Here is a 27647-nt window from a genome sequence, read left to right on the forward strand (position 1 = left end):
CTGATAGCTTAATGCTAATGTATACTGCAAAATGCCATTAACAGGCTAACAGAAATTAGCGTCAGAGTTACGTTAAAATTTAACACACGCACGTGGTTTTTTCTAAGGTTATCTTATGGCAACGTTGCCAAAAAGACGAAACCATTTCAAAGACGAGGTCATCGGCTTCTTCTTTTCACTTGAACTAAATTGAATGACCGCAGGCTCATCCTGTCAAATTCCTCCCCAAAAAACACGCCGAAAAGTAAAAGCGCATGAAGTGCGTGGTAATTTGTTACATTCCACTTCAGGCCGAGGGCTTGACCTGCCCCACCTTTGCTATTTTGCCCAAAGTGCCGCTCGCTGGCTTGATGTGCGGCGTGTAAAACAGTTGGAGACAAGTCCCGCCACTCCAAGCTTATCATGACACTTTGACGACGCCACTTGACATCGTGCCGTCACGGCACCTGCGACGGACAAAAACACTCACACGCCGTACTTGATTACAAGTACAAAGACAAAGTGCTACCTTTGCTTACGAGGGCCCCGAAATCAAAACTCATAGAGGGAAACCAAAAACCTCAGTGTTAAGAAAATTAAAAAAAAAATGGAATAGAAAAGACGACAAGATGAATTCATTGACAATTTGTATCCGTATTTGTAATGACGAGTACTCAAGAATGAATAATACTCATACTAAGCAGCAGCAGACGCAAAACTCAGATACAATGTAGAACAGGCAGGTGCTTGTAACTGCGGTCCTCGAGGGTCCCATTCCAGCATGTTCTAGATGTCTTCCTCCTCCAAAACACCTCAATCGAATAATCAGGATCCTTATTAGGGTTTGGCCAAGCGTGCTGAGGAGCTGATCATTTGAACCAGGTGTGTTGGAGGAGGGAAACATCTAACGTATGCAGGATGGGGGCCCTCGAGGCCCCAAGTTGGTGACAATTGTCATAACTATGTGTGATAAGAATAATATATTACCCATGTATGTCTTTACTCTTAATTTATAAAATGGTGATTTTGCTTCTCTTTCCGTTGAAATCACAATGAAGCGATCAGCCATTTCGAGCAAAGTTGAGCAAATGCTGCCCTCTTGTGGTAAAGCAGTGATACTGACGTGATTGAATAAATGTAAAAAATACTTCCCTAATCTCCGTTTGGGCTAAATGAAACAAAAAATATTGTATACAGACAGATGCATTGCTTCTTGATATTTGATTATAAAATATTTGTAAATGAGTATGATCCAGACCTATAAAGTAAAATATTAGAATTATTCTTTGTTGACTGTTTTGACGATTGTGTAAAAAAAAAGGCTTATTTTTGAGTGTGTTTACATTTTTATTAGGTTACGATGAATACACAAAAGCTGACAAATTCAAATACGGTTTACAAGATGTTCACAAGGAAGTGTCCGTTTAATGTCCCGCTTTCAGTTTGTCCTCCACAGAGCGATCACCGCGCGACCCCCCCAAGCAAGGGGGGCTCTCGGCCAGGCTGGGATCTCCGTGCCACTGCTCGGGCGTCTTGGCCTGGATAGCCAGCGCGTGAATGCGAGCGCTCAGCTCTGCCTTCAGGGCCTCGTTGACCAGACGGTGGCGCTGAAGCAGCGACAGGCCCCGGAAGCGACTGCTGACCACCAGCACGCGGAAGTGCGATTCCGAGCCAGGTGGCACGGAGTGCATGTGGCTTTCGTTGTGCACCTCCAAGTGCTCCGGATGGAACGTGTCCGTCAGTTTGGCGGTGATGGCGCCCTCCACGGGCCGGGCGGCATCCATGCAGGAGGCCAAGCGGGCCACGGGGACGCAGCGGGCGGGATGCGCCGACCGAGAGCAGCGAAGAAGGGCGGGCAACATGGGACGATGCGCCCGGGGCACCACCTGATGGCTACGTAGTTCGTACACATACTTCAGTGAGTCGCCCTCTTGTGGTATGCCAAAGAATCACTTTAAGTTCTATTTCACTTTGAAGACCATTACGTTTGCATTTAAATGATAAGAGATATTAGTTTTTTTTAAACACTTATTCAAGGAATTTCTGCTGTGTTTTTTTTTTCCTGCAACTTCTGTGCACGCAATTTTCTGTTCACTGAATTTCAAAAACATTTTCAAGTAGTATTTTTTTATTTTTCTTTAAGCGTAATTTTAGTTTATTAAACATAAATGAGAAAAATATATGAAAATTAAAACTAAAATAAACTGCACATTTTACAACAGAAAAGCAGAAATTATTAGTTTGTATGATATGATTAAATCAAATAAGATACATTAATAAAGTTGAAATGTGAATCAAGTAGAAATTATACAAGAAAAAAAATTCATTTTATAAGAATAAATAGATTAAATGTGAAATAGAAACAAAATCAATGTCAAAGTGTTTATGGAGGGGAAAAAGACATTTTAAATGGACAAATAAATGCAGTTAATTGAATTTTTACGTGGCGGGATTAATTATACATTCTTTTTAAAAATATAGATTCAATTACCCCCCAAACAATTAACATCTTTTTCAGAAAGTGACTTTGTCATTGAATACAACACACACAAAAATCTAAGCAAATTCACAATATTACAAGAATAAATTCATACTTTAATAAAACAATATGAGCAATGTTAGTGAAAGAAACTAAAATGAAGCTGTTAAAACGCTAAAGGAATTAAATTATATTTTTACGAGTTCAAAAAGAACTTTTAATTTGGTTTTAAAAAGTAAAACGATCAAGTCAACTTTAAAATGATGTAAATTTGTTGTAAATTAACTGCGCAGCCCAAATTGAATAGCAGCATTACATCGCTAATGTTCCAAGCATCCGCCAGCGTTAAGACCGGCTGCTGGCCTCAAGCAGACACTTGTGAAAATGTCATTCACTTGTAAACATTTGCAACTTGATTCTCATAACATTGCCATTCAAACACCCAACTTTCTTTCTTATTTTGAGTAACTCACCTCAGTAAGCTAATAAGCTAAACAATTGTTTACTTAACTAGCATTAGTTGCTAGCGTCCCCATTAACATCACCCCATTTTTTGGTTTTTGATCTCATCATGCCATACAGCTCCGCTGTAATTTCAACTAACCATATAAACATCGGAGGTTTCGAATATTATTGTTTTTTGGAGTGAAATTAAAGTAAAAAGGAACATCGTCGTCTTACCTAGCTAGTCGTGACAAAACCTCCGTCGCTCTCGTGACGTAATCAGGCAAGGCGGAAGTGATGTTTTCGTCTGTTGCTTCGAAATTCAAACATTCTTCCGAGGTTAGCAGTGTTCCTCCAGCGTACATGTGAAGTTAAAACCTCAAAATAGTCATGATAGTGAAAATGAAAATACAAAGTGAGGAGAAAAGACTAAGATGTTCCATTTTGGTGACGTTTTAGACTTGCCGCATATGCTGGCTCGGGGAGAGATTTATTTATTTTTTCAAAAACAGTTCCCTTGAATATAAATTAAATTAGTTATAAATATATAGTGGGCTTCTAAAACCAAAGAACGTATCTCTATTTATTGTAACTACTCTATTGCTGCATTAGACTAAATTATGAGGAGAAACATTTTGGGAAAATATCCCTTTTCAGGAAGACCACAAAAAAATTGTTTGTGAAAATTACACAATTTAATGGTGATTCTGTTCACTGCAAAATTACCATTCAACAAAGTCCAAATATCCATTATTCTTCATTTAAAAAAAAAAAGAACAAAAAACATGAAATGTCTTGCTTTCGCGGGCCACATTAAATTATGTGGCGGGTCGGTTTATTTGCGTACAATTGTGTACAGCAATGGCCACTCACAGTTTGTCTCCTTAATGTGAACATTTAATTCTGAGGCGTCATCTTCTTTTCAAATGAAATGGAAAAATATGTTGCATTGAAAATAACCTGCAATCCTTGTTTGGGAAACAGTGGTGAACAGGAAAAGAAAACGTAAAACAGCCAAAATAATAGCATAAAAACATGACAAAAGTGACTAAGACAAAGATGCTCTTTTCATCATAACTTTTATTCTTTGTGGTCTTTCCATTGTGATTCTAAAGGGTTGATTGCAAACCCCATGATGAGATTCCAGAAAAATATCACACAGCTTTGAAAGAAAAGCAAAGTCTCACTTGGGTTTACTATGATCCATCACAATGACATATTTACTTAGATTCCGTTCTCTTTTAGAAAACACAAAATCAAAGACAACATACAGAATTTTACACGCCTTTTTGTTTTGTTTTGTTTTTTTACTTTCATATTCATGATTGCACACACAGTTGGCTATGCTTACAATGAAACTACACATCCTACAGCACAATACACACCGACAAAGATGAGCAATTTTGTTACATTGAGCAAATGGAAAAAAGAAAAAAAAAGTCTTTAAGGGATTTTCTGTTTTTATTTTTTTCATATTATTATTATTTTTTAATGCGAGCGAACGGGAAAGAAATCCAGACAACTTATTGCTTTGTTAGCTTTTTGTGCTCACCACCGACCTTTGTTGCCATGGCAGCCGATTCTTTGTACAAAATGAACCCTGAAAAAAAGTTAGGTAGCCAACATTCCAGGAACTTCAAGTTTTCGGCACCACAAGTTCCGTGAACTAAACGGATCCAATCAGATTGGTGGTTTTGAAAGTACCTACTCGCTGGGTCTTCTTTTTACCTCAGAATTACATTTAAATATAAACTGATGAGAGCCAATCTGAAGTTAAGCTTCCAGTAACTTTTAGTATTTGGTACCTGCGGTTCCTGGAACTATTATTTTCCTGTTTGGTTCCTTGAAATTTGAAAGCACTAGCAGGATCTTTTTAGGACCCCACAACTACATTTAAACAGACAAGAAATAATCTGAAGCTAAGGTTCCAGGGACTTTTAGTTTTTGGTACCTGTGATTCCCAAAGCTAAATGGATCCAGTCAGATACATTGTTTCAAAAGTACTGGCACGGCCCTTCAAAGATTCTGGAGAAAAGATGCCATTTTTAGTGTTGAAAAAAAAAAATAGAAGTTAAAAGTTGAAATTCTATTTGCTGACATTTTCTGATCCAATCTGTGACAATGGACAGTCTGGAAGTCCACTTCCTGTTTCTAGAGGTCACATGACCAACAAGCGCAGACTAAAAAAAGGTTCTTATTATGGATTAATTCCTCTATGATGATCCTCGCTTGTATGTAGTGTCCATCTGTTCATATGTATAGAGCACAGATGGCGCATGACGCGGTAGAAAACATTTGTTAAGAATTAATGACATGACAAATGGCACACTAAAATCATCTTAAAAAAAAAAAAAAAAAACGGAACGGGAGGGTCAAGAGTTGCTTTGTATCGTTATTAAATTGTCTGTTTGGGCATAATTTGTGCTCTTTGATTTTGCCGCTTTGCCCAGCATGTGCGTGTACGCGTGTGCGTTTAGTGCAACGGGCCGTCTGACTGGCTCCATTCAAACTTTATTTAAAAAGCAGCCGCATCCAACTTTCGCATTTGCCACAGCCTTATTCCAAATTGGATTCAATCCACTTTTCTCTTCCTTGACGTCTGCATGCAACATTCCTGAATGACACCAAGTGTACACGGTTCTTGTTTATTTATTTATTTATTTTTAATGTCTGCGAAAAATTTAAAGAGGCGAGAGAAAATCTGAAGCTAAAGTTTACATGAACTCGTAGTTCTGGGCATTTACGTTGACTGGACTGCTCAAAGTACTAATTGGGTGTTGTCTAACCCAGAACTTCTTTTCCCCCCAGAACCAGAAGAAAAATGACACACTTGTCACAATGGGCTGTCGAATTTGGAGGGCAAAACGAATTTGTTCAATTTACCAAAATGATTTCAATTCAATTTTACATGTAACTTGATGAACGACAATTTGGAGCGAATGTGTCAGAAAGTTTTCAGTTCAGGCTACCTGCAGTTGTGAGAACTGAAAAGTACCAATCAGATTTGTTGTTGAACAATTTACGATCATTGATTTTTTTCCAGTAAATTATCAAACATTTGTATGAGCAAGAATCTGCATCCATATTCTCTTTTTTTTTTTTTTTTGAGGTAAATGAATTGAGTCCATTTTAGGATACGGCGATGAACATATCAAATAAAAAAAAGGAATTGCGGCTGCCCCGTACGTAAAGTTTGATCTATTATGGCTACTATCCTATAAAATGGCAGTTTGGACATAAACAAATGTGAACGTACGTGAATGATGCTTGCTGCGTTTTTTCTTTTTTTTTAATCTACCCTGTGCTGCTACACTCTCAACCCTTGGCAGTGAATCTCATGTACACATATTATTAGCGCCACCTATTGGCCAAGCCCTGCAGGGTATGCTTATTTTTCGGTGCAATAAGTTTGGAGGGGGAAAAAAATACGGGATAAATAAATAAATGGTATTGCACAGGAGGGTTCGGTATTGCACGATAATCAGGCTAACATTCACTTCACACAAGTCATCTTTATAATTGTTCTGAACACAATTTCCTATATTAGGCGTCTCTATCATCACTTATATAATAATAATAATGTTGCTTTTCCACTGCACCACCAAGCAGGGACTATTTCTTGGGCCAAGGAGGAGAATGACGCAATGCTAATGTTAGCATAGCCTTAGCGCCATTCCAGATTTTTCACTTCGCTGCCCACAGTCTCGTCTTGGATAAAAGCCACCTCCCTCGTTTTGCTCCATTGTGGTGGTTTGTTCGTTGGACATACCTTCAAATATTTTTCGAAGCATGACTTGATTCTCTTTCGTTTTCACGCGTTGACGTCTGAGACGGACACGGCAAGTGGGTACTGCAGTGGAAAAGCGGCATTTTGAAAAGAGCGGGCCTCACATCTGTACTGTACACGGTTTGGATGCGTCTTGAGTACATGTACATACATCCATTTACATACGTACACTTGGACATGCAGAACACGAGGTGGCGGTGGGCGGGGCCAGGAGAAGTTCTAAAAAGGCATTTCTTTACAAAAGGATTTACAATATGAGAGCACGCACACTCACACCACGCTTGTGCTTTACACGGACACTTGATGACGTTCAACTTGTGTTAACGAGTGTAAATCATGTTTTTAAAGGGCAAGAGGGGCTTCGTTGGTGCCCACCACAACAAAACAAACCCGGAACGCTTCACTGTCAACAAAATGACCTTAAACGAAAACGCCTCATTTTTGGAAAAAAAAACTAGAAAGATTTGTGTGTGAATGGATAAGCTATAGGATTTTGTACGGCTCACCATCAAGAGCCTCCCAGTTCCCGGACCCCCAACTTCCGCCACTTTTTGGGGGCGATGTGTGTTTAGGGGGGGCGTGTCTACAAATTGCGTCATGATTCCATTCAAACCAATTGCGACTAAAGCTCCAATCTCACCTCTGAAAGCTCCCCGCTGGCTTTTTACTATTGCAGCACCTGACCCCGCGTCTCGGGGAGTTTGAGGGCCAGGAAGCTCCCGGCCGCCAGTGCCCCCGAGGCGAAGAGGATGGGGACGGCCTTGGTGATGCCCACGAAGGACGTGAAGATGCTGATGCCCAGCACGGCCGCCAGCTTGCACAGCGCGTTGAGGAAGCCGAACGCCGTGGTCCTGAATGCGGGAAGGGGCCGTTACGTTAGAGAACCTCCTTCCTTACAAGTCACATGACTTTATAGACGGTCATATTGACTCATTCAACCACAACGACTTTGCCTTTGTCTGTATATTAAGTCTATCGGATTTTCCGGACGATAAGCCGCTGCTCTTTTCCTCGATTTTGAACCATGCGGCGAATACAACGGTGCTGCTTTTCTGTGGATTTTTCTTTCACCGGTAGGGGGCGCTCTATAGTTGAGAAAATACGCTAAATACATTTCGATTTTTTTTTTCTCGGGTCTGTTTATGGACGTTGATATGCATTCACAGGACAAAATCGTTCTGTACATGCAGTAAACAACTCATTTTTGAAAACATGGAAAACTCCGGCTGATAGCCTGGTGCAGCTTTTTTTTTTTTTTCCCCTCAAAATAAGGAGTTGCTGCCGCTTGTATACAAGTGCAGAAAATTCCGGAAAAGTCTGTAAAATAGAGTAGTCGTTTCATGATTTATCGCATCTCCTCAATTGGTGACCCCAACATTATCCAAAATGACAGATTTGAATTGAAGTATTTACAACTTGCCCGACTTTTATAAATAATAATAAATAAATCATAATAATAAATTTGCCTTGATTGTTAAAATGAAAACGATAGTAATGAACGAGTATTTCCAAATCCCGTCATACAGACACGAGCATAAAAAGAAGAAGAAGCCACCAAGCATCATCATCCGCCGGTCCAACCACACTTGAGCCGTCTCGCTTGTCAAGCACAATCGGCGTTGGCGTACCTCTTGTCGGATGGGTAGAGCTCGACGGTCAGCACGTCCAGGGCGTTCCAGGAGGCGATGCTGATGCCGCCAAAAAGGCAGAGCAGCGCGATCATGGCCGACTCGCTGTTGCCGAACGACAGGAAGAAGCAGCTGACGCAGGAAATCACGCTGGATCCCGCTGGACGCACAAAAAGTCACAAGCGTTGGAGGCGGGGCCAGCAAGGTCCTCTAGAATCAATATGGCACGGTTCCTTTTTTTTTTTTTTCCACTCTGGGAGCCAAAGCGGGGGGGGGGGGTTGACCAAAACAGAGAGGGGCTGAGAAAGTCATATCTAAATCGATTTTAAAACATCCCAACGCTGATGAGCTTAACTGGGGCAATACAGATTTCTGAAGGGGGTGAGAGAATCGCAGTCTCTGGTGAGAGGACTTCTCCTTCAGCCACATTTTACGCTCAACTAATTGTGACATGATAGAGTTGGCATTAAAAGGCAAATGAAAGGCCCCAAAAAGCGCCAAGGGACGAAAATCATGTTTACCGAGCATCCTGAGCCGGCCGATCTTGTCCATCAGCAACGCCGACACGATGTTGCCCGGCAACACGGCCAAGGTACCCAGGAAGCTGACAAAGTAGACCATGTAGGCGTTGTTCTCGTCGCTCACGTCGCTCAGCAGGCAGCCCTCCTTGTTGTGCAGGAAGGTGCTGTTGATCAGCCGGCTGTTGACCAACCTGTACTTGAAAAGGTCTTTGGGGGGCAGAGCGGAGTGGAGGGACCACAAATACCAGAAGGCGTTAGACCCGAAAGATAGTTGTCTTCAGTCAAGTCTCGTTATAAAACGCAAGATTGAAGTGACACTTTTGCCGAAGTGGCCATTGTTCGGTGCTTTGCTCTGTCTGTGAGTTCTTGTCAGTATTTTAGGCTCGCCCAGTGGGTCCGATTGAGCCAAACGACATCAAGAGCAGACTTTCTGGTACCACGTCACACGCAGAAACACTGCCAAATAAAAAAAATTTTAAATGTTGTATAACTTTCGGTCCCACAGACCTCAATGACGCATGTCGGATATTTCTTTGGATTTAACCAACCTCACAATGTGCACGTCTCTCTCTCTCTTCTTTTTATTCCATTTTTTTTTTTTTTGGTCTGCTTGTGCCGTGACTGCCCGTGACGTGGAAATTCTGTTCTAGTCGAAAATAAGGGACGGACGGGGCCCTCGTGAGTCGGCCTAAAATACTGACGGGAACTTAGTGACGCACCGACGATGCCCACTTTTGAAGTTGAATTGGACGGACCCAAATATGGGGACTCAGGCGGCAGAAAAGCCACAAATTTGTGACTTCAGGCGATTCAGGTGCCAAAGTGGCAGAAGAGAACTTTTGGTGTTAAGGCACCAAATTCTGCTGTTAAGGTGGCGGAAACAACTTCAATTAATAAGGGGGTATAAAACAAACATACGTCTTTATTTTTGTATTTAAAAAGAAAAATCAATGACATTTTAACTGCTAACAGCACACAGCGAATGTTTAAATATTCTTATAAATTGTCTCGTCCTTTATGTGGTGAAACTAAATAGAGAAACGTGAAGCCAACGGGAAAGAATAACAACACCACGAGAAGCTAAAACCAATCCAGTTGAAGAGTGGACTTCAAAGGGGAACTTCGCCACATCGGAGCTGAATTCGTTGACGGTAACTTTCAAGAGTCCAGAACCAACAAGAGTTTCAAGACTGCCAACGCTGGGTGAATGGATTGCGCTGGAGCGTTCGGATTTGGGAGGTTTGCTTGGAATTGTGTTTCGCGGTTCTGTTCGGCCGGACTTGTCTTTGCCGCATCCAAGCTGAAGTAGTGGAGGGTAGCTTTAGAGACTCCAGAACCCGGAAGAAAGCCCAAAGCCACACAAGCATTCTGGTTTGGTTTTATGATATGCAATGTTGTCGAGCCATTTGATGATAAACAGTCGTAGTCGAGTTATTCGATCAGTAGAACCCGCAGCTCCAACGGAAAACAAGACCGGTGGGCGGAAGGAGGACTTTGGTGAGCTTGGAGCCGATCAAGGAAGCAAACAGTAGAGCAGAGGAAATAGGATAGAGGATGGAAAGAACAAAAAAGCAATCAGTTGCTGTTTGTGCTCCAACAAAAATGTTTCCAACGGGGAGCCGTGGAAAAGCCGCAAAGCTCGCTGGAGGTAAATGGAAACGACTGTCGAGGCGCAAAGCAAGGCGATCCGAGGAGGCGTGGAGAACCTTATGAACCAGTTGTTGAAACGGACGTACGGGTCTGTGGTCCTCAGGTGGTTGTAACACAGAGTCGCATTCCTCAAAGAGGTCTGGGCGATCGGTGAAAGAACAGTTCTGGCAGTCTCCAAAGACCTCCGGAGAACTGGCACTGGTCCACGTGGTTCCGGCGACACCCTGCGACCCCAAAATATCTCCTCATCCCAGGTGGGTTCCCGCGGATCATTTGGGTAAGCGAGGCGAAGAAGCTTCTCCAAGTCTGGGTCCGGGTCAGCGGGATGGGCTAAAGACGGGAACGGGTCGAGGGAATCCAGACGGTCGTCTTCTGGAATCAGGAGATTTCCTTCGCACGGGATCTCGAACAGCGTCTCCAAAAGTGATGAGCGGTCCTTCGAAGCGGGACAGCCCAGGTACTGACCAGCAGCTTTGGTCACCACAGACCCGACCAGGGCACCTAAGATCAACACCGGCATTGTGCAGTCGGGTTCTTGCGTTTTCCAGGTGGCTGCAACCTCTCCAACTATTCCAATCAACAATTATTCTGGCGACCATCAGACACCTCTGGCGGCTTTGTCCCGTCGCCACACGAGAGCTCTAAAATGACATCAGAGAGCGGCGCCGTGATGTCATCAACATGACACCGTCAAGCTGTGATGACCTGCGCAGACGACTTTTGGCAGCAGCAGCAACAACTTTTGGAAATTCCATCCATCCATTATCCGGGGTCGGGTCGCGAAGGCAGCAGCTTCAGCAGGGAAGCCCGGACTTTCCTCTCCCCAGCCACGTCTTCTCGCTCTTCCGGAGGGATCCCCAGGCGTTCCCAGGCCAGCCGGGAGACTTAATCTCTCCAGCGTGTCCTGGGTCGTCCTCGAGGCCTTCTGCCAGGGGGGACATGCTCAGAACACCTTAGCAGGGAGGCGACCAGGAGGCATCCTCATCTGTCTCCTCTCAACGCGGAGAAGCAACGGCTCAATGACTTTTTTTTGCCAGGTGCCTTTTTTTTTCTTGCTTGAGACCAGCAGAGCCCAAACAGCTGATTGTTACACTGGATCAGAATCCTCTCAGGCTGCATAAAAGCCTGCAGCGAGAACCACAAAACTACCCACAACGACGAACTGGACAAGTCCAAAACTTGGCTTGGCTTTCGAGGCGAGCTATGTAATATCAAAACATACGAAAAAAGTATTTTTTTTCCACACAGATCCCGCAAGACTGCCGCATATGATCCCGAGTGATATGAAAGACCGACCCCTTCTTGAAAATGGTCCTGGAATTCCTATTCTGCAACAGAAGTGGACCCTGACTTTCTTCTCGGAAAGTGTAGCCATGCTCTCCTTACCCGTGTTGTAGAAGAGTGTGGCAATGAAAGTGCAGTTCTTGAAGAAGGTGTTGCTGGAGGTGATATCCTCAAAGTAGCACTCCTCAAACAACGAGTCCTCGAACACCATGGACCTCATTTTCAGGTTCATGAACCTGCAAATCGGGACAGTCAGGCGGGGTTCCGTTTCTTTCAGACAAAACTAAAGTTAGCGGCGGTGGACTCACTTGTCGTTGAAGTACTCCCCCTGGCGGTGCACCTGGTTCTCCAGGGTGAAGTTGAAAGTCACGTGCTCCACCTTTTCCTTGACGAAGACTTTGGTGCGTGAGGCGTACTCTTGCTTCTGAAGGTATTTGATCATGTCGGGGAACCACACGGTCAGACCGTAGTAGCTGTGCCGGCAAAACGGGGAACTCCGTTCAAATGTCTCTGAAATAATAAGAGCATGGTGCTACATCCTGACGGGAGATTTACCTGAAGGACATGGAGAACCAGACGGCCATCATCATGTAAGTGGTGCGCCGGTACTCGGGGGAGAAAACCGTCTGGAAATTACTCCACACCTGGAAGAACATCCAGACAAAGCCTCTTCATATCATTTAGTAGCCCATCTGTCCAAGAAGCCGCTTCTGATTCGGGGTCATGTGAGCGCAGATCTTGGTCTCCATTTTATGTTACGTTAGCCTGCTAATATTTAAGACTTTGAATATTGAAGCCATATTTTAGTTTTTACATTCGGATTATTATAAAACTTACTTAAATTGACTTTTGATCATCTCAACAAAGCCCGATAACGATCCTAATTTCATTTTGATTCTGTTATGTGTCAGAGGCTATTTTACGTCAACTTCCTGAAAATGTTTCCCAAATTTGATGTCATGCTCTTCCAGCGCTAGCTGGCGTAGGCTAAAAATCTTTTTTAACGTCTGCTTCTGATTGGGGCTCATTTGGATGAATTCCCTCGTAGAAGTTCGTCAAGCTCTGGAATCGTCCCGGAACGGCTGCTTCAAGCCAACGAGCCATCTTTCCCTCCTCGCCAAACACACACACACCCGCACACCCCCACCCACACCCGCACACACACACACACATTCCTGAGTCGAGGTGCGTGTACCTGATGGAAAAGCGATGTGAGCTTTATCCTCCATTTCTCGTGCCAGGCGGCGCCGTCGCCCAAGTTGACCAGCTCGTCCATCTGCTTCACCGTTTTGATGGTGGTCACCTGACAGGTCCGTTTCAGTTTGGTTAGATTTGGTCTCAAAATATTTTGGGAGAATTTTGTGTGGCTTACAGAGAACACCCTCTCTGGATATCCTTTGGCCCTCATGTTGGTGTCGTGCACCTGCTTCAGAATCATCCAGGCCTCGTCGTGTTTTCCGTTCTGCAAGTGCAGAAAACATTCAGCAAATCACGCCACAGCGAAGCCAACGTGAAGGTGATGAAGGTGCCTCGTGTAACTTGAAACGTTGAACCGACCTCCAGGTAGAAGCGCGGACTCTCGGGCATGGTGGTGAGGGCCGAGATGGCCGCCACCGAGGGGAAGGCGCACACCAGTACGAAGACGCGCCAGCTGTGGAACTGGTAGGCCGAGCCCATCTGGAAGCTCCAGCCTGAGGGTGGCGAAAACGATCATGTGACCGGACGCGCATCTTCACAATTTAGCAGAAATAACGAGACTCATCTAACTTAAATGATTGCGGTTCTGGTGCGCGGGCCACTTTGGACGGTGACGATGAATTCCCTTTTTGACGTTTCAACTTGCTTTATCGTTCGCAAAAACATTCAGTTGCTAATTTCGGATGCTGACAAACCGCTAGCTAATTACATCGTCAGTGAATGACACGACGCAAGTCTCCAACGTTCGCGGCTACTACTGGCTAGCAGCTAGTTAGCATTAGCAACAAGTGCCAGCATCACCCCACCTCACCAACACCGGTTGCCGATACACAAAGTTTGACCTCTGAGCTATTGCTTTTGTAATATGGCGCTAACTTGATTGACAAGTTCCTTATAAATTGGCGCAAATAGAAAATCTCACCATAGTGTGGGATGATGGCCCAGGCCATGGCCGAGGCGTAGATGCCGCCGATCATCCAGAACATGCAAAGCCAGCTCAGGTGCTCCCCTCGCTTCTCCTGAGCCAGGAACTCGGAGTAGTAGGAGAACACGATGGGGATGGAGCCTCCGATGCTGGCGCCGAAACAAAATCGAGACGTTCAGCGATCAAGCCCGGTGAATCTTCGGCGGCGTTCACTCACCCGACTCCGGAGGCCAGGCGGCAGAAGAGGAAGGAGACGTAGCCTTGCACGAAGGACGAGAAGAAGGCAAAGACGCTGTTGATGGACAGCGAGATGAGCAGCGTCTGCCGCCGCCCGATGCGGTCGGCAAGGCCGCCCCACACGAACGCGCCCACCATCATCCCCAGATAGACGATCAGACCTGAAGTTGGGAGACCACAACCAGCAAAAGTTACGATGGGCAACGCCACTTTGATTTGAAGCGGCCATTTTGGGGGAGTTCTTGTACTTGTATTTTGAAAATTGTTTTATGAATAAAGGGTACCGAGATAAAAGGCAAAGGGCGAGGGACTGATCAGCAAAAAAAGGGTCAAGTGCCCGGCTGTGGTCATCCAGCATAGTTGTAAATGTCGCACACGGTCACATGCGAACTGCAATCAAAAAATGTTCACGTGATGAACTGCCGGCAGCATTTCACTCTGGTGACTCGCTTTCAGAAACGATGTTTACGAGGACGACACTAAAAAAAAATTTCCATTGACGCCACCATGACTCAAAAAGTGGCCCTCGCCGAGGCCTGGCGCGGTCGTGATGGTCGAGCAACATCCACAAGCCGAAGATCCTCGGCTGAGGAGCGAGGGAACACTCCATGACTATTTTTAGTCACCCCTGTCACACACATCTCCCCGCCCACCCCCAACCCTGTGTGTGTACGACACACAAGCCTTCAGTGAGACACACATCTTAACACACACGCGCACACACGCCCTGGAGCTTTTCAGCATCGTCACAGACTCTCCAACGTCCGTCGTTCCCTTTCTCTCTTTTTTCCCCTCCCCCCACTTCCTCTCCGAGCCTACCGAGATGCTCAGCTGCTCTGCCCCCTTTCGCCCCCTCTCTCATCTTTAAACGCCCTTTCATCATCCTGCTCCTGTCATCGCTGCTTTTCGCAGCTATTTGGTTTGTCTCTTTTCATCAGTTGTGGCAGCAAAGTTACGTTTGTACAGGTGCTGTTTTTTTTCAGTGGAGTCAAACCCCAAATTGGGTGAATTCTGAACATTTTGTTTACATTTCAGGGGTCCTGAACACCATCCTGGAAAATTTGAAACATTTTACACAGACCTGAACTTTTATTTAACGTGACCTGACCCTTCATGCTTGTTGGCGCCGACTTCACTGCTTCCGCCATTTTGTTTTGATACGCTACAATCGTGTAAAATTAGGGCGAAAAACGACATTAAAAGTGTAGATATACGCTTTTATGAATCGATATCGGACTCCAAAAAGGAAAATCGATTCAAATCGATGTATCATTATTTTCAAACCCATTACTATTTGACACAGTTTTAACGTCTCGTGCCTGAAAGTGAACAGGAAGTCGGCCATTTTGGCTCGAAGGAGCCATTTTAAGACAAATCCAGTGGATGTCCTTTCACGTTTTTAATGCTAAAAATAATGAGCCCTTAACCAGTGCCATGAAATTGGGCCGACGGGACACGGCCGACAAAACTGAATCCACAAAAAATAGTCACAAGGCCCCAAAAATCACAGGAAGTCAGCCATCATGTCCTAGCCATGCTAATGTAGCCTAGCCTAGCGTAGCGATCCAGATTTAGGGTGGCGGTACCCTGACCGGTCACAACCCGCCCCCACCGATCCTCATCTTGACCAGCTGTGTGCATGTGGTCAGCGCGTTGCTGCATTGCGGCGACGTCTCGCCACGTTTCTCTGCCATGCTCGAGTGAAGCACATGACTCACACACACGCACACGCACACGCCACGCTAACACACTCCTCCAGGCCTACATGCTAATGCACCAAACACGCACGTACACGCAAGCTAGTATGCTAATACGCGTGTCCGTCGCCGTGGAAACACCAGCACAGACGCGCGGACGGCGATCAATGGAGGAGGAGAGTGAAAGTCACCTTCTTGTCACTCCAACACTGCACCACAGACGGCGGCGACGGTGTCAGCCGCTCGAGTACAGTAAACCGCCTTCCTTTTCCCTTCGGGACCAAAATGGCCCAGCCAGTCGAATTGTCGCAGCGCATCCACACTGTTGCTCGCGACATTTGAAGCAAAACAGCCGCAGCTGATCACGCCACCCTCAAATAATCAGTCGGTGTTGTGACGCAGGCGTTCAATCCAAAAGGATGAAAGACAACAGGAAGTCGGCCATTTTGGTTTGGCGCAGCCATGTCAGGGGAATTGCAAGGCTCGCACTGACAAACGCTGGGGGGGTTTGCTTCATGTTGGTTCCGGTTTGGGCATGTTTGGGGGGGTAACAATCAATTATAAATAATCAATTTATCTTTTTTTAGAAAAAAAAAGTGCAGTTCAAAGGTCAGTCTTGTAGCTCAAGACGAAACCATGGCATCGAAGGGCGCGGTGGCGTTGAGATTCTTTCCGTCAAATAATGTGAACACGGTAGCGTTAGATGGACGGCGAGGGAAATATTCACGGCTTTGGTTAAGGTTTTGGATTTGGTGTCGAGCGGGTCGAGTTCAGGTTTTGGGATTGAGTTAAGGGTTAGGTGTTAAGGTTTTGAGTTGGTTTATAGGTCAGGTTTGGAGTGGTGTTCGGATGTTGGACCTCGGTGTGTTTCTTTTGCTTGCTGAACATGAAAGCACAGTACGGGCGCACTCGGAGCTACGGTGCCGCCGTTTGCCGTCAAAATCAGCTGTCGGCACTCGCTTTTAGCGTTATTTCTGCTCCCGGAGCGAGACTCATTTTTCCCTGTGAGCTCGGGAGGAGGAGGAGGCGGGGTTGTCGGGCCGGGATGGGGCGTCAAGCAACGCGGAGACGATGTAAGCTCATCCACCCGCCTGTTCTCGTGGAAACGTCCGGCGTATCTGCGGGATGATGGACGAGGCAATGATGTTCTGTTGCTGACTGGGATCCGAAGGGAGCGAAGCTGCAACCTTTGTGGAGACACGGCTAACAGCGCTAACGCCACACTTTGGCCGCTATTACATTATCTCAAATTTTTGCCACTATTGCAGACGAAAATTTTCAATGTTAAATTTGTGGAATGGATAAAAACTGGCGGGCCGTGCATTTGACACGTGGGCCTTCAGTGAAGTCCTACTTAGTCCGACTTGGAGAAATCCCCTTCATAATACGATCATTTATGACACCACGGCTTGACAAATAATATACAGAGACTCACTCACACAGTCCTGAGTGAGTGTTGGACGATCTAGCTTCTCTTGAAAGGTCCGTCTTGAAAATGGCCTTGCAAGTGTATCTGCAATTAAATTCCCTCCTTTGGCCATTGTGGTTTAAAAAAAGCAAGAATATAGTTTAGATTTTTGAACAGTCGCCAGTTACGACTTCCAAGAGTGTGGATTTCATAGCGCTGCCCCCTCACGAGTGAGTATCCAATTACAAGCCACGTTCTTTCACCTTCAACGTGAGGCCGGCGAGAAGGCCTCACTGTCATCAACTCATGATCTGATTGGCTATCGATAGATTTGCTCAGTTGTCATGGAAACTGCCCTTGACTATGATCAGGATTTGCGTCCGGTCATCAAAAGAGCAATCAAACATTTGGTCAGCCGAGTTGAGAAGTGAGATGGGACACTTGAGAGCCGCGAAAATGACAAACACTGCTCAGCCTTTTGAGCTTACTGGAACACGCGAGAGGCTCCATTAGCGACAAGACTGTTGACAGCTTGTCAATAAGAGTGTGTGTGTGGGTGTGTGTGCGTGTGTGTGTGCGAGAGATGATAGATGGCAGCTGGCATGAAGCAGGTGGGGTGTGAGTCACGTCAAGACGGCTGTTTGTTTCTATTAGCGTGGCTTGTATAGCACACCCTCTGTCATTATTTTATCGACCTTGGAGGAAGTTTACGCGACACTGAGTAGGTTAGGGCAAAGGGTTTAAGGCTAGCACAGGGGTCCTCAATCCTGTTCCTCGAGGGCCGTTTTTTTTTTCTCTCCCTGCTGCAAATCATCCAGATCGTTATCTAGCTTCTGCAGAGCTTGCTGATTATCTGATGGATTGAATCAGGTGTGTTGCAGCAGGCAGTGATGGAAAGAAAAGGCAGGATACCGACCCTCGAGGAACAGGATTGAGGACCCTTGGGCTAGAGCATTGCAGATTCTTACCGACATTCACCAGTTAGGTCGGGTGTTGCGGTTGAGGTGTGGTTAAGTTTACCAGTGTTTGCGGTGAGGTTTAGGATCGAGTCAAGGGCAGGGGGGGGGTCTTCAATCCTGTTCCTGGAGGTCCACTGTCCTGCCTGTTTTCCATCTGGCCCTGCTACAGCACACCTGTTTGATGATCAGGATCAGGATCCATCTTCATCCTTATCCTTTGAATCAGCAAGGAGAGATGGAAAACGGGCAAGACAGCAGACCTGGAGGAACAGGATTGCAGGCCCCTCGTCTGGAGTTAAAGTTTTGGGTGAGGTTTTGGCCATTTTCAGGTGTTTAGGGTTTAGTATGAGAAGAAGAAGGGGTTGGAGTGTTCAGGTTTGAGGGGTGTTTTAGTGTCCGTTTAGGCTAAGGTTTTGGGTAAATTCGTGGCTTAGGTGTGGGCTATATGTGCTAGAGCAGGGGTCCTCAATCCCGTTCCTCGAGGGCCAACGCAGCTGATTCAAATGATCAGATAATCAGCAAGGTCTGCAAAAGCCAGATAAGGATGGCTCAAGTGTGTTGCAAACCGGCCCTCGAGGAACAGGATTGAAGACCCCTGTGCTAAAGGGTTTAGAGATGAAGTATCAAGTATTATGTTTTAAGATTAGAGTTAGATGAGGTTAGGACAAGAGTTTGTTCAGGTTTTGGGTACATTTTAAGTGTGAGAGATGTAATTAGTTGAAATTAAGGTTAGAGTTTTAGGTAGACTTAGGTGTGGATCCTAAGGTTTTGGGTCCGATAGCATTTAAAGGGTAGGGTTGGAATTAGTGGGTTAAGATTTGGAGTTTGGTCAAAAATTCAGGATTGGGAGGTTGGTGAAATTAAGGTGGGGGTTTTGTGTAGGGTTGAGATTCTCTTTGGAAAAGGTTAGCGTTAGAACTGGGAATGTCCTTGGTTGATGGCCTATACAGGTACGCCGTTTATCTTGGAATGATCTAGGAAGGATTAAGGTCAGAGGCTGGATCTGGGAGGGAGTTAGAACGGATTCTAAGGGTTTGTGTTAAGGGTTCAGGAGTCTTGGCCAATTTCATCGGGAACATCAGCGTTTGCGGCGGGAACATCCAGGTACAATGCGAAGGTAAACAGGACTAACTCTTACCCAGCATTCCCTTGTTGGGCTCCGACAGGCACATGTCCTTCTCGGCACTGGGCAGCACGAACCCGACCACGAAGATCTCCACGCCATCAGCCATGAGCGCCAAGCCCAACACGAAGTAGAGCGTCCACTGGAACTTTCCATGGCCGCACTCCTGCAGGATGCTCTCGTACTGCTGGGCAAGCTCCTCCTGGTCCTTCCTGCGCTCGCCCTCGTACGCCGACAGGTCCCGGAAGTGTTGGGCCTGCACCTGCGCATGCACCGCCGCGCCGTCCGCCTTGCCCGAGTCTGCCCGCGGGATGCCTTGGTACTCGCCCTCGTAGATCTCGTCGTCCTCGTCGTGGCCCTCGGTGGAGTCGCTATGGGCGTCGTCGTCGTTGGCGCGGCTATCATTGCGGTAGTAGCCGCCGCCGCCGCCGTCTTGGCCGCCCGGCACCCCGGCGTAGTCGTCGTCGTCATCTTCCTCCTCGAAACGCTTGTAGGAGCGGCGGGTGTACTCGTCGGCCATCTTGTCCACGCCGCGGCCCATTTTCTTGCCCACCTGCTTCTTGGCCACCTTGGCAATGTCCTTGGCTCCGCGGATGAAGTCAGAGCGGTTGTCCCGGTAACGGCCGTCGTCGTCCATCTCGGGATGCGGAGGTGCTGGCTACTTGCTGCGTTGGGGATCAGGAGCGCTCCAAGCGCATGGGGGGGTGGTGTGGACACCTGAAGGCCACACCCACGACTCCTGATACGCTGCGGCGGCACGCTCGCTCCTGCTCGTGTTCGAGCGCGCCCGACCCTGAACAAACAACGGAAAGGATTTTGTCCATGCCGTCAAAAAACATTTTCAACCCGCAAGGCGACGCAGGGAGGTAGCGTTCCAGACACGGCGATATTGGTGAAAATCCGTGTCATTGAGACGCCATGCATCAATCCATTATCCGAGATTTCACATTCATACTCCAAGTTGAGGCGTTCAGGCGCTGCTTTGCTATTCAATTTTGGGTTCAAATTTTGAACATTAGGGTTTAAAATTTGGGTTTAAGCTTGGATCAATATTTCAAAACAGAGTAATGCGATCAAGTTAGGAATCATTAGAACCAACGTTTCAAATTTGGGTTTAAAGCCAGTTTAGTTTGAAAAGATCAAAGTGGATCCCTTCAGTTGTGAGATGTTCCCGGTGCCAACCAATTGGATTCCGTTTCATTCACTCGCTTACTGCCATTGACGGCTAAATACGTCCAGGATCCTTTTTTTTTTTTTTTCCCCTCGGCTGGTAGTGAATGAGTTAACAGCCGCTCGCGCCGCAACGAAGCCACCTTAGTGCTTAGCTCGAGCGAACGTTACACACACGTGGGTGCAAATTGCTAGGTTGAGTTCTCCCAAGAAGCCTCGGCCAGTTCTGTTGTGGTTGACCTCAGAACCAAATTGACTTGACCGAGGCAGGCAGCTCCGGTCCTCGAGAGCCGTTGTCCAGGCTCTCTTCGGAATTTCCCTCCTCCAACACCCAAGTCGGTGATCAGCTCTGTCAAAGCCTGACGACGATCCTGATCATTTGAATCAGGTGAACTGGAAGAGGGAAACATGGAAAACGGCGGCTCTCGAGGACAGCATTTTCCCACCAATGGACTTGACTATTCCTGTCGTATTCTGGGCGGGGGGCAATTTTTATCCAGAAAACATTGTGTCCTACGAATAGACTGCTAAATATGCGCCCAGTGCGTGTGACGTCATAACAAGAGCACGCGTGTGATGATGATGATGATGATTATGATGACGGCGCTGGTGTGAAGATGAACACAAGGGATGCAAATGACAGCGGCCTGAGGGGGGGGGGGGGGGGCAAAAGTCGCCAAATATCGAACAGCCCTTTTTTTTTTTTTTAATGACTATCCATTTTTTTCCTACATGCATGATCCTCCAATTATTTTTTTTAAGGGAGCAGAAATGATGCACAAGAGCACATGACAAGGTCATTTTGACGCACGACGCAGAGCGAGGAAGACCCCCACCCACCCCCCACGAAACCCCTTTGCATGCATGCATGCATGTATGCAGACAAGCAATTTACCGCGCGAACGTTTCACGCAATCTGGCACGTTAAATTGACGCTAATCATCTCATGCGGTTAGTCATCATAAATCGGAAATGAGATGATCACAAAATTAAAAGACTTCCAGCTGATTAAAGCGCGCTCAGTGTGGGCGCCAAGTTCACCTTCAAGCCTTTTTTTTTTGTTCCTTTTTCTCCTTGGCGGAGGTAGTCACACACGCACAACAAACGTCTCTTATCTCTTCCATCCAATGGAGCCAATTGACGGTGATTAGCCTCCTCCTCTCTTTCATCCAACATCTTTTTTTTTTTTTAACCCTCACCTCACATGACGTGCATTTGTGTATATTAATAAATCATCAAATTAAGTTGTCCTACCTTATAGTAATTATTTGATGTCTAATTTAGTGCAGGCAATGTGAAGCGGCTCCTCCTGTCTTCATCTCCTCAGTGGTCGACGTCCTGATGGCTGATGACGTTGCCGGGATGGCCACGCCCCCTCCTCCATCCATCCTTGATAATAAAAAAATAAAAACAAGTGGTAGTGTGTGTGCGTATGTGTTCGCTGCGCATGCGCATAGGCCAGGCTTGGCGCAGTGGCGCGTGCACGTCGCACGTGCGCCGGGCTCGTGCCCTCTGATTGGCCCACGTTGGGCCTCCGGCAAGCTGCCCCCTGGTGGACACCAGAATGCAGGACGTCCACGGTGTGTGCGTGGGCCAAATTAAATTTGGTATCAAAGAAAGGACGTAGGAAAGATGGATGGAAGGAAGCAAGGATGGTAAGGAGGAAGGACGGGAATATGAAAGGAAGGAAGAAATTGCAGGAAGAGGAAGCTGGTGAGTGAAAAAGGGAGGAAAGTAGGAGGGAAGGACGTATGAGAATGGTGGAAAGAAAGAGTAGATGGGAATATGGAACAAAGAAAGTGGGAGTAAATATGCAAAAAGGGTAGGAAGGAAGGCGGCGGTGAAAGATGCTTTTAAGAAAGCAAAATGTAATTAAAAAACGTGCCAAACATGATCGCTTCAGAGACCACTGATAGGAGGCTGACTTCTTTCATTGCTTGGCTGCAGTATCAACTCGGAACCACTAGAGGGAGCCAATGGACAGTGAAAGTCATGACGACGCGTTGATGACACCGGAAGCTGCTGCAAACGTAAATATTTGGACGGATGCGCCAAGTTGGTTCCGGCGAAGCAAAAATATATTTATGTGTATGCACGCGCGCGCGCACACAAACGCAAAGGCGACAGAACAAAGGTGTTCTGTCAGATTGAGGTCAGGGTTTCGTTAGTCAAGTTGATATACACTCGAGGCTGACGGGAGTGGAATTTGACTCCGGCTCCCAGAGAAATAATTCCACCCACCTCCCCAATCCCGAGCGAGAGTTTCAGAGAAAGATTCCCAATCCCCCAAATTTGACATCATCCCACTCCCAATGGTCTTTATTGACTGGCGTGATCACAAACCCAAACAAAACTTTATTAAAAAAGACTTCTTCACATTTGAACACTGTCCTGAATGTGAGTCGAAACCAAAATCAGAACGGAACATGTGAGGTCATCTACACTTGGCTGTTGCTATGCAGGAACAACAAAGTGTCCACGTTTTGCGGGTTAAGGGCGGCGCGTCTGTCGGCAAGAGCGAAGCCTCGTCCCGACGGCGTGGCGCTCGCCGGGATGGACAGAAACCTCTTGGCGAGCGGCAGAAGCACACCTGACCTGTCCTTCCAGAAGTCCAGCAGCGAGTGTGCGAGCGGGATCTTGTCGCTCATGTACTTTTGCACCACCTGCCGCCCCCACGACCCCGTCTGCCATCCCTCGTCCGCTTCGTCAGCGTCCTCCTCTTCGATGCAGGCGGCAAAGAAGTCATCCACTTCGGAGGCCTCGGAGGCTCGGGCACCTGACGCAAACACGTGACTACTTTCATCTTGTGAGGATGACTTTTTGTGCCTAAAATGTCTGCTTTCACCCCCCCCCCAAAAAAATACAAAATAATTCTATATTTAGAACGTTTATTTAAGTCCACCCTCGAGAGGATAACCATTTTTATATAATGGACGGATTAATTACCTGCACGTTGTAATTTACAGTCCGTACTTTTTCATTGGCTCATTGAAGCAGCATAATGTTAGCGTAGCTAAAGTATAAATAAAAGAGCAGCAGAACGCCAAGTGCGTGCGTGCAGCGACAGAACTTCTCAATTATTTTCTGTTACGCCCCCCCCCAGTAAGAAGAAAACAATTTGCACCCCCCACAACCCCTCCGTCGCAACTCTAAATAATAGCATTTTTGTCGCAAAACAGGCAGACACCATCGAGTTAATACTCGCTGCGAATCATGGGCAATGAGAGCGCCACTGCCAACTAGTGGAGGGGATGTGCAATTACACTTTATAGTACTACAGCGGGGGGGGGGGGAAACCAGTTCCCCAAGGTCACATGGGCCCCCCTCAGCATCACCCCGGGGGACCGCCCCAATATTTGAGAAGCACTGGCGTCGTGTATTTATTTTCGCGTGTGACTCACCGACTGCAAGTCCGTCCGGCGGCTGCGATTTCTCAATGAGCTGCGCGAGGGTGCTGATGACGTCCTCGTATTCTTGAGCACTCAGGGTCTTCCTCAAGAACGTCCTCAGGCGAGGGCACAGCGCCGTGGCCACCTTGTGGTACAGATGAATTTGGAACTTGGAGTCCACCGCCTGGGCTAACTTGACTTTGAGCTAGTCACAAAAAAAAAAAAAAAAAAAAAGACATGCGAGTGTCGGGATCATCATTCGGGCTGGCTGGTGCGCACACGAGTGGCGGCAGAGTTTGGCCGGCGGCATGAGAAGCGCCTCGGATTACCTCGGTCACGAGCGGACTGTCGTGGTGGTCGTGTTGGAGCAAGTTCTTGAGCAAGGTGACTTTCGTTGGGAGGACGAGGTGCAGCGTGGGCGCGTCGGCCGAGAGGTGGCGCGCGGCCTCGTTGAACGGCGCCAGGAGCGACACGATGTCACCCAGGAGTTTGGCGTCCACGTCGTCAAGGAAACGCAGCTCATTTCGGCCTCGCAGGATTTCGTGCAGCTCGCCCGATTTCAGCGCGTCATTAACCGACTTGAGCGTAGCAAGCTTGGAATTCCATCTCGTTTCCACCGCTTGCTCCAAAGGTTGCTCCAGTTCCTCGTCCAGTCTGCAAATCGAGGAAGTTGACAATCGCCAGACGGCATCCGAGGTTAGCGAGCTTGGTGATTTTTTTTTTTTTTTTTGCGATCCTTTTCAAAGAAGCACGCTGCCTTAATCGTCTCGCTCACCCTTCTCTCTTCAAGTGCGTGACGAGCGCCTTTGTGGCGGCCATCAGCGTGACGACGGGAACGTCCAGCGGCTTCTTCTCATCCAGGCCGTCAAAAACGTGGCGCAGGATCAAGTCGATGATGTGGCCGGCACACGAGAGACGCGTGTGGTCTTGGAACGCGGCCACCACATCCGAAGCGTCTTCGCTCACCACGACAATGTCGTCGCTCGGGATGCCAAATTCCTACAAAGTCAGAAGAATTGTTTTAATTATTTATTTGCGTAGCAACGGTAACAATCATGACAAAAGACTGAATTCAAACCATTTTAAAAAATGTTACTAGTAACCAACAATTTACTCATTTACTGCCATTGATGACTAAAGATGGCAAAGATCCATTTTTTTTTTTTTTTTTTTTTACTCGGCTGGTCGTAAATTAGTTAAACAGGTAAGACCAAAGAAATATTTGTTTGGAGATACTTGCCTTGTCGAGAACCAATAAAAACATAGCATGGACAAAAGAAAATTATTCTTATGATTTGTGTTATTTTTGCCACATGAGTCCAGTTCATTCCTGTCTTATCCCTCTTCCACAGGAAAAAAATACTGTCTTATCCCAGACTCAGATCATAGTTTAAAAAAAAAAAAAAAAAAAGTCCTGTCCCGCTCTGCTCCCGTTGAAAACGACTCCCACTCGCACTTTGGTGGTCGGCTACATTCAAAATGTCTGCCCATCTGTCCAAGTTCCCCCCCCCCCTTGACTGGACAATCAGCTCCTGCGGACTATTTATCCTGTACCGTCCTGTGCTGTAAATTGACTGCCAATCCCGAAAACAGGTCACCCTCTAAACCAGAGGGGAGATGAACAATATCAAATTATTTGACAATTGATTTTATGACGCACTGTTAAGTTGCCGTAGCATGAGACAACACTAAATAAAAGTCGTTTCATAGCAACATTGACAAATTTCGTAAGTCGGTGCATCGGCGCATCGCAAGAGAATCCCGAGAGAGAACGACACCCTCACCTGAAGGATTTCCTGGCCGGTGCTTTTGATGTGCTCGGCCTGCGTCACCTCCCTTGTGGCCAAGACCCGGCGCACCGTCTTCCACTCGTGGATGTAGTGTGCCGTCACAGTCAAAAAGCGAGTGTTTGTCCGGCCGCCCGTCCAAAGGTCGAAGGTCGCAGCATGCTCTTGGCACTGAAGCCGCAAAAGAGCAAATGGGGAGGACACTTCAACGTGTCTTAAAATAGTTTACACGGAAAACAGATGAACGATTTCAAAATGACAGAGGAAGCGTTTCTAAAACAACACTCATCAATGGACATGATTGATGTTCTTTACGACACAACAACACGTCGTTACATGAAACTTTAAACAGAGCTGAGCAGTCCGTCTCAGGTGGCGGAACGGTCCGGCCCTCCAGATGCCCATTTTGTGGGCCAGGGATGACTTTTTTTTTTTTTTTTTTTTTAAAGGGTTCGATTAACAAAGGGCGAACGTTGATTTTCGTTCGGCCCACGTACCTCGTGCGTGTGATGATGACTTTCGCGAATGGGGCAAACGACAAAAATGCCCTCGGAATGCGTCTTTAGCGTCACTACCAACTGACGTGAGACAACAGCGTGCGGTCAAGCGTGCCTGGATTTGCTTATTCTGACATCACGGAACCCTCGCCTCCCACCTGACCAGGTTCTGCTTCATTCTGAATAGCGTGACTGGTTTAAACGTTTGCCTGCATCGCTAATATGAGTTTAGAAAGCATGTCTGAAGTTAGGAAAAGACAAATTGTTGCTCCACAACTTCCCATCACATGACCCACTAACCCACCTTGAATATAAAAGAACTGGGTGACACATTTTGGACCCTTTGCTCCTTTCTCCTGCCTAAGCGTCTTCACTTTCCGTTTTTGGCTGTAGGACTTAAAGTGCATCTTACCGTCTCCGCCTCCACTCACAGTCTAAAAACCCAAAAAGCAGTCAGTGTCTCAGCAGGCTGGAGCGGGTGGACTGAACCATTTGACGTAAATCGAGAGGGGGAGACGTTGAGAACGTTTCCTAAACAAAAAACACTTAATGCAACTACCAATGCATTGTAAATTACATTTGTGGCAAATCTTACGTTATTACTGAGTTTCAAATCATTTTGGATCATAGGGATTATAATTCTATTCCTAGAACCCTTCCCCATACCCCCCCCTTTCGGCGCCCCTGTCCGCATGTCCGCTCGCGGGAGCAGTAGGTTGCAATAATGCAGCGAGAAGTTTTTAGCCCACAGCTATGAAAAACAACAAGAAAGGAGGCAGCAGCATCTTACCTGGCGGATCTCGTCCTTGACACGCCCTTTTAATTGCATATAGGCTTCATCCAAGTGTCGCGAGAGCGTGCGCGCAGACGGCAGGATGCCTTCCACCGGAAACCTGCCTCCGAATCTCGATCCGATCTCGAGCAGCTCTTGGGCAACCGCCACGAAGCCTGGTCCCTCCACAAAGCAAAGTGGTCGCAAATCCTGGCTACACATGCGCGCGAGTTTGGTCGCCAGGCGCTTGAACACACCTTGTGCGGGGCACTTGCGTTTGGGGGTTGCGGTTGCCGCGTTCGGTGTGCCTTGCTCATCGTCGTCGTCGTTGGCGGCGGCGGGGGCGGCAGCCGTCTGGCATTTGTGCCTGATGAGGCCGCTCGTGCCCGACTCACTCGTGTACTTGACCAGGACCGCGCACGTCCTGCAAGCAACGTAGTTGGTGTCGACGCCGTAGCTCTCGACCCTGGCGAATTTGGCACAAAATGGCGATTTGCTCTGAATGTCTTTGAGTTGAACGCACGGGTCCTTGTTCTTGACTTTGTTCTTCAAATCCGACTTGATTTGTTCTGGGTTGTCGTTGCTCCCCATTGTTGTGCTCGCGCTGCTGCTTTGGAGGCCGCCAGTCACGTGAGGGGCTTTGTGCTCCCGCCCACTCCCGCAGAATCCTCACCCCACCCCCCCTTTTCCCCTCCCAATCCCGAGCTCCAGTTT

General features: G+C 46.9%; 3 protein-coding genes across 3 annotated transcripts; all 3 read right to left on the reverse strand.

Annotated features, from left to right (window-relative positions):
* Positions 1–1308: 1308 nt before the first annotated feature.
* bola1 (bolA family member 1) lies at positions 1309–3222 on the reverse strand. The gene is made up of 2 exons (XM_088306765.1): positions 3140–3222; positions 1309–1872 (listed from the first exon to the last, which is right to left on the reverse strand). The coding sequence occupies exon 2, from the start codon at positions 1839–1841 to the stop codon at positions 1404–1406; it is 438 nt and encodes a 145-aa protein (XP_088162891.1). The 5' UTR covers positions 1842–1872; positions 3140–3222; the 3' UTR covers positions 1309–1403.
* A 742-nt stretch (positions 3223–3964) lies between these two features.
* sv2a (synaptic vesicle glycoprotein 2A) lies at positions 3965–21889 on the reverse strand. Its single transcript, XM_088307387.1, has 13 exons — positions 21743–21889; positions 19334–20111; positions 14112–14292; positions 13892–14043; positions 13330–13463; positions 13145–13234; positions 12968–13075; positions 12328–12416; positions 12081–12245; positions 11875–12008; positions 8839–9045; positions 8318–8477; positions 3965–7540 (listed from the first exon to the last, which is right to left on the reverse strand). The coding sequence occupies exons 2-13, from the start codon at positions 19953–19955 to the stop codon at positions 7357–7359; spliced, it is 2226 nt and encodes a 741-aa protein (XP_088163513.1). The 5' UTR covers positions 19956–20111; positions 21743–21889; the 3' UTR covers positions 3965–7356.
* A 934-nt stretch (positions 21890–22823) lies between these two features.
* LOC148328468 (uncharacterized) lies at positions 22824–27599 on the reverse strand. Its single transcript, XM_088307388.1, has 7 exons — positions 27191–27599; positions 26952–27109; positions 25662–25835; positions 24653–24876; positions 24207–24531; positions 23890–24082; positions 22824–23264 (listed from the first exon to the last, which is right to left on the reverse strand). The coding sequence occupies exons 1-7, from the start codon at positions 27522–27524 to the stop codon at positions 22927–22929; spliced, it is 1746 nt and encodes a 581-aa protein (XP_088163514.1). The 5' UTR covers positions 27525–27599; the 3' UTR covers positions 22824–22926.
* Positions 27600–27647: the final 48 nt, after the last annotated feature.

The sequence above is a fragment of the Idiotropiscis lumnitzeri genome, chromosome 10 (genome assembly GCF_059441095.1).
Source record: "Idiotropiscis lumnitzeri isolate Australia: NSW breed Sydney's pygmy pipehorse chromosome 10, RoL_Ilum_1.0, whole genome shotgun sequence".
NCBI classification, from domain to species: Eukaryota; Metazoa; Chordata; class Actinopteri; order Syngnathiformes; family Syngnathidae; genus Idiotropiscis; species Idiotropiscis lumnitzeri.

What these genes read in the sequence shown, in the direction of transcription:
- LOC148328468 (XM_088307388.1), bottom strand. Translation starts at nt 27,524, where the DNA reads ATGGGGAGCAACGACAACCCAGAACAAATCAAGTCGGATTTGAAGAAC. An exon ending in ACGCACTTGAAGAGAGAAGG is followed by an intron (nt 24,532 to 24,652) that starts GTGAGCGAGACG and finishes CTCGATTTGCAG; the next exon opens with ACTGGACGAGGAACTGGAGC. An exon ending in GCCGGACGGACTTGCAGTCG is followed by an intron (nt 23,265 to 23,889) that starts GTGAGTCACACG and finishes TGTTTGCGTCAG; the next exon opens with GTGCCCGAGCCTCCGAGGCC.
- bola1 (XM_088306765.1), bottom strand. Translation starts at nt 1,841, where the DNA reads ATGTTGCCCGCCCTTCTTCGCTGCTCTCGGTCGGCGCATCCCGCCCGC.
- sv2a (XM_088307387.1), bottom strand. Translation starts at nt 19,955, where the DNA reads ATGGACGACGACGGCCGTTACCGGGACAACCGCTCTGACTTCATCCGC. An exon ending in CGCCTGGCCTCCGGAGTCGG is followed by an intron (nt 14,044 to 14,111) that starts GTGAGTGAACGC and finishes TTTCGGCGCCAG; the next exon opens with CATCGGAGGCTCCATCCCCA. An exon ending in CACACTCTTCTACAACACGG is followed by an intron (nt 9,046 to 11,874) that starts GTAAGGAGAGCA and finishes TGCCCCCCAAAG; the next exon opens with ACCTTTTCAAGTACAGGTTG.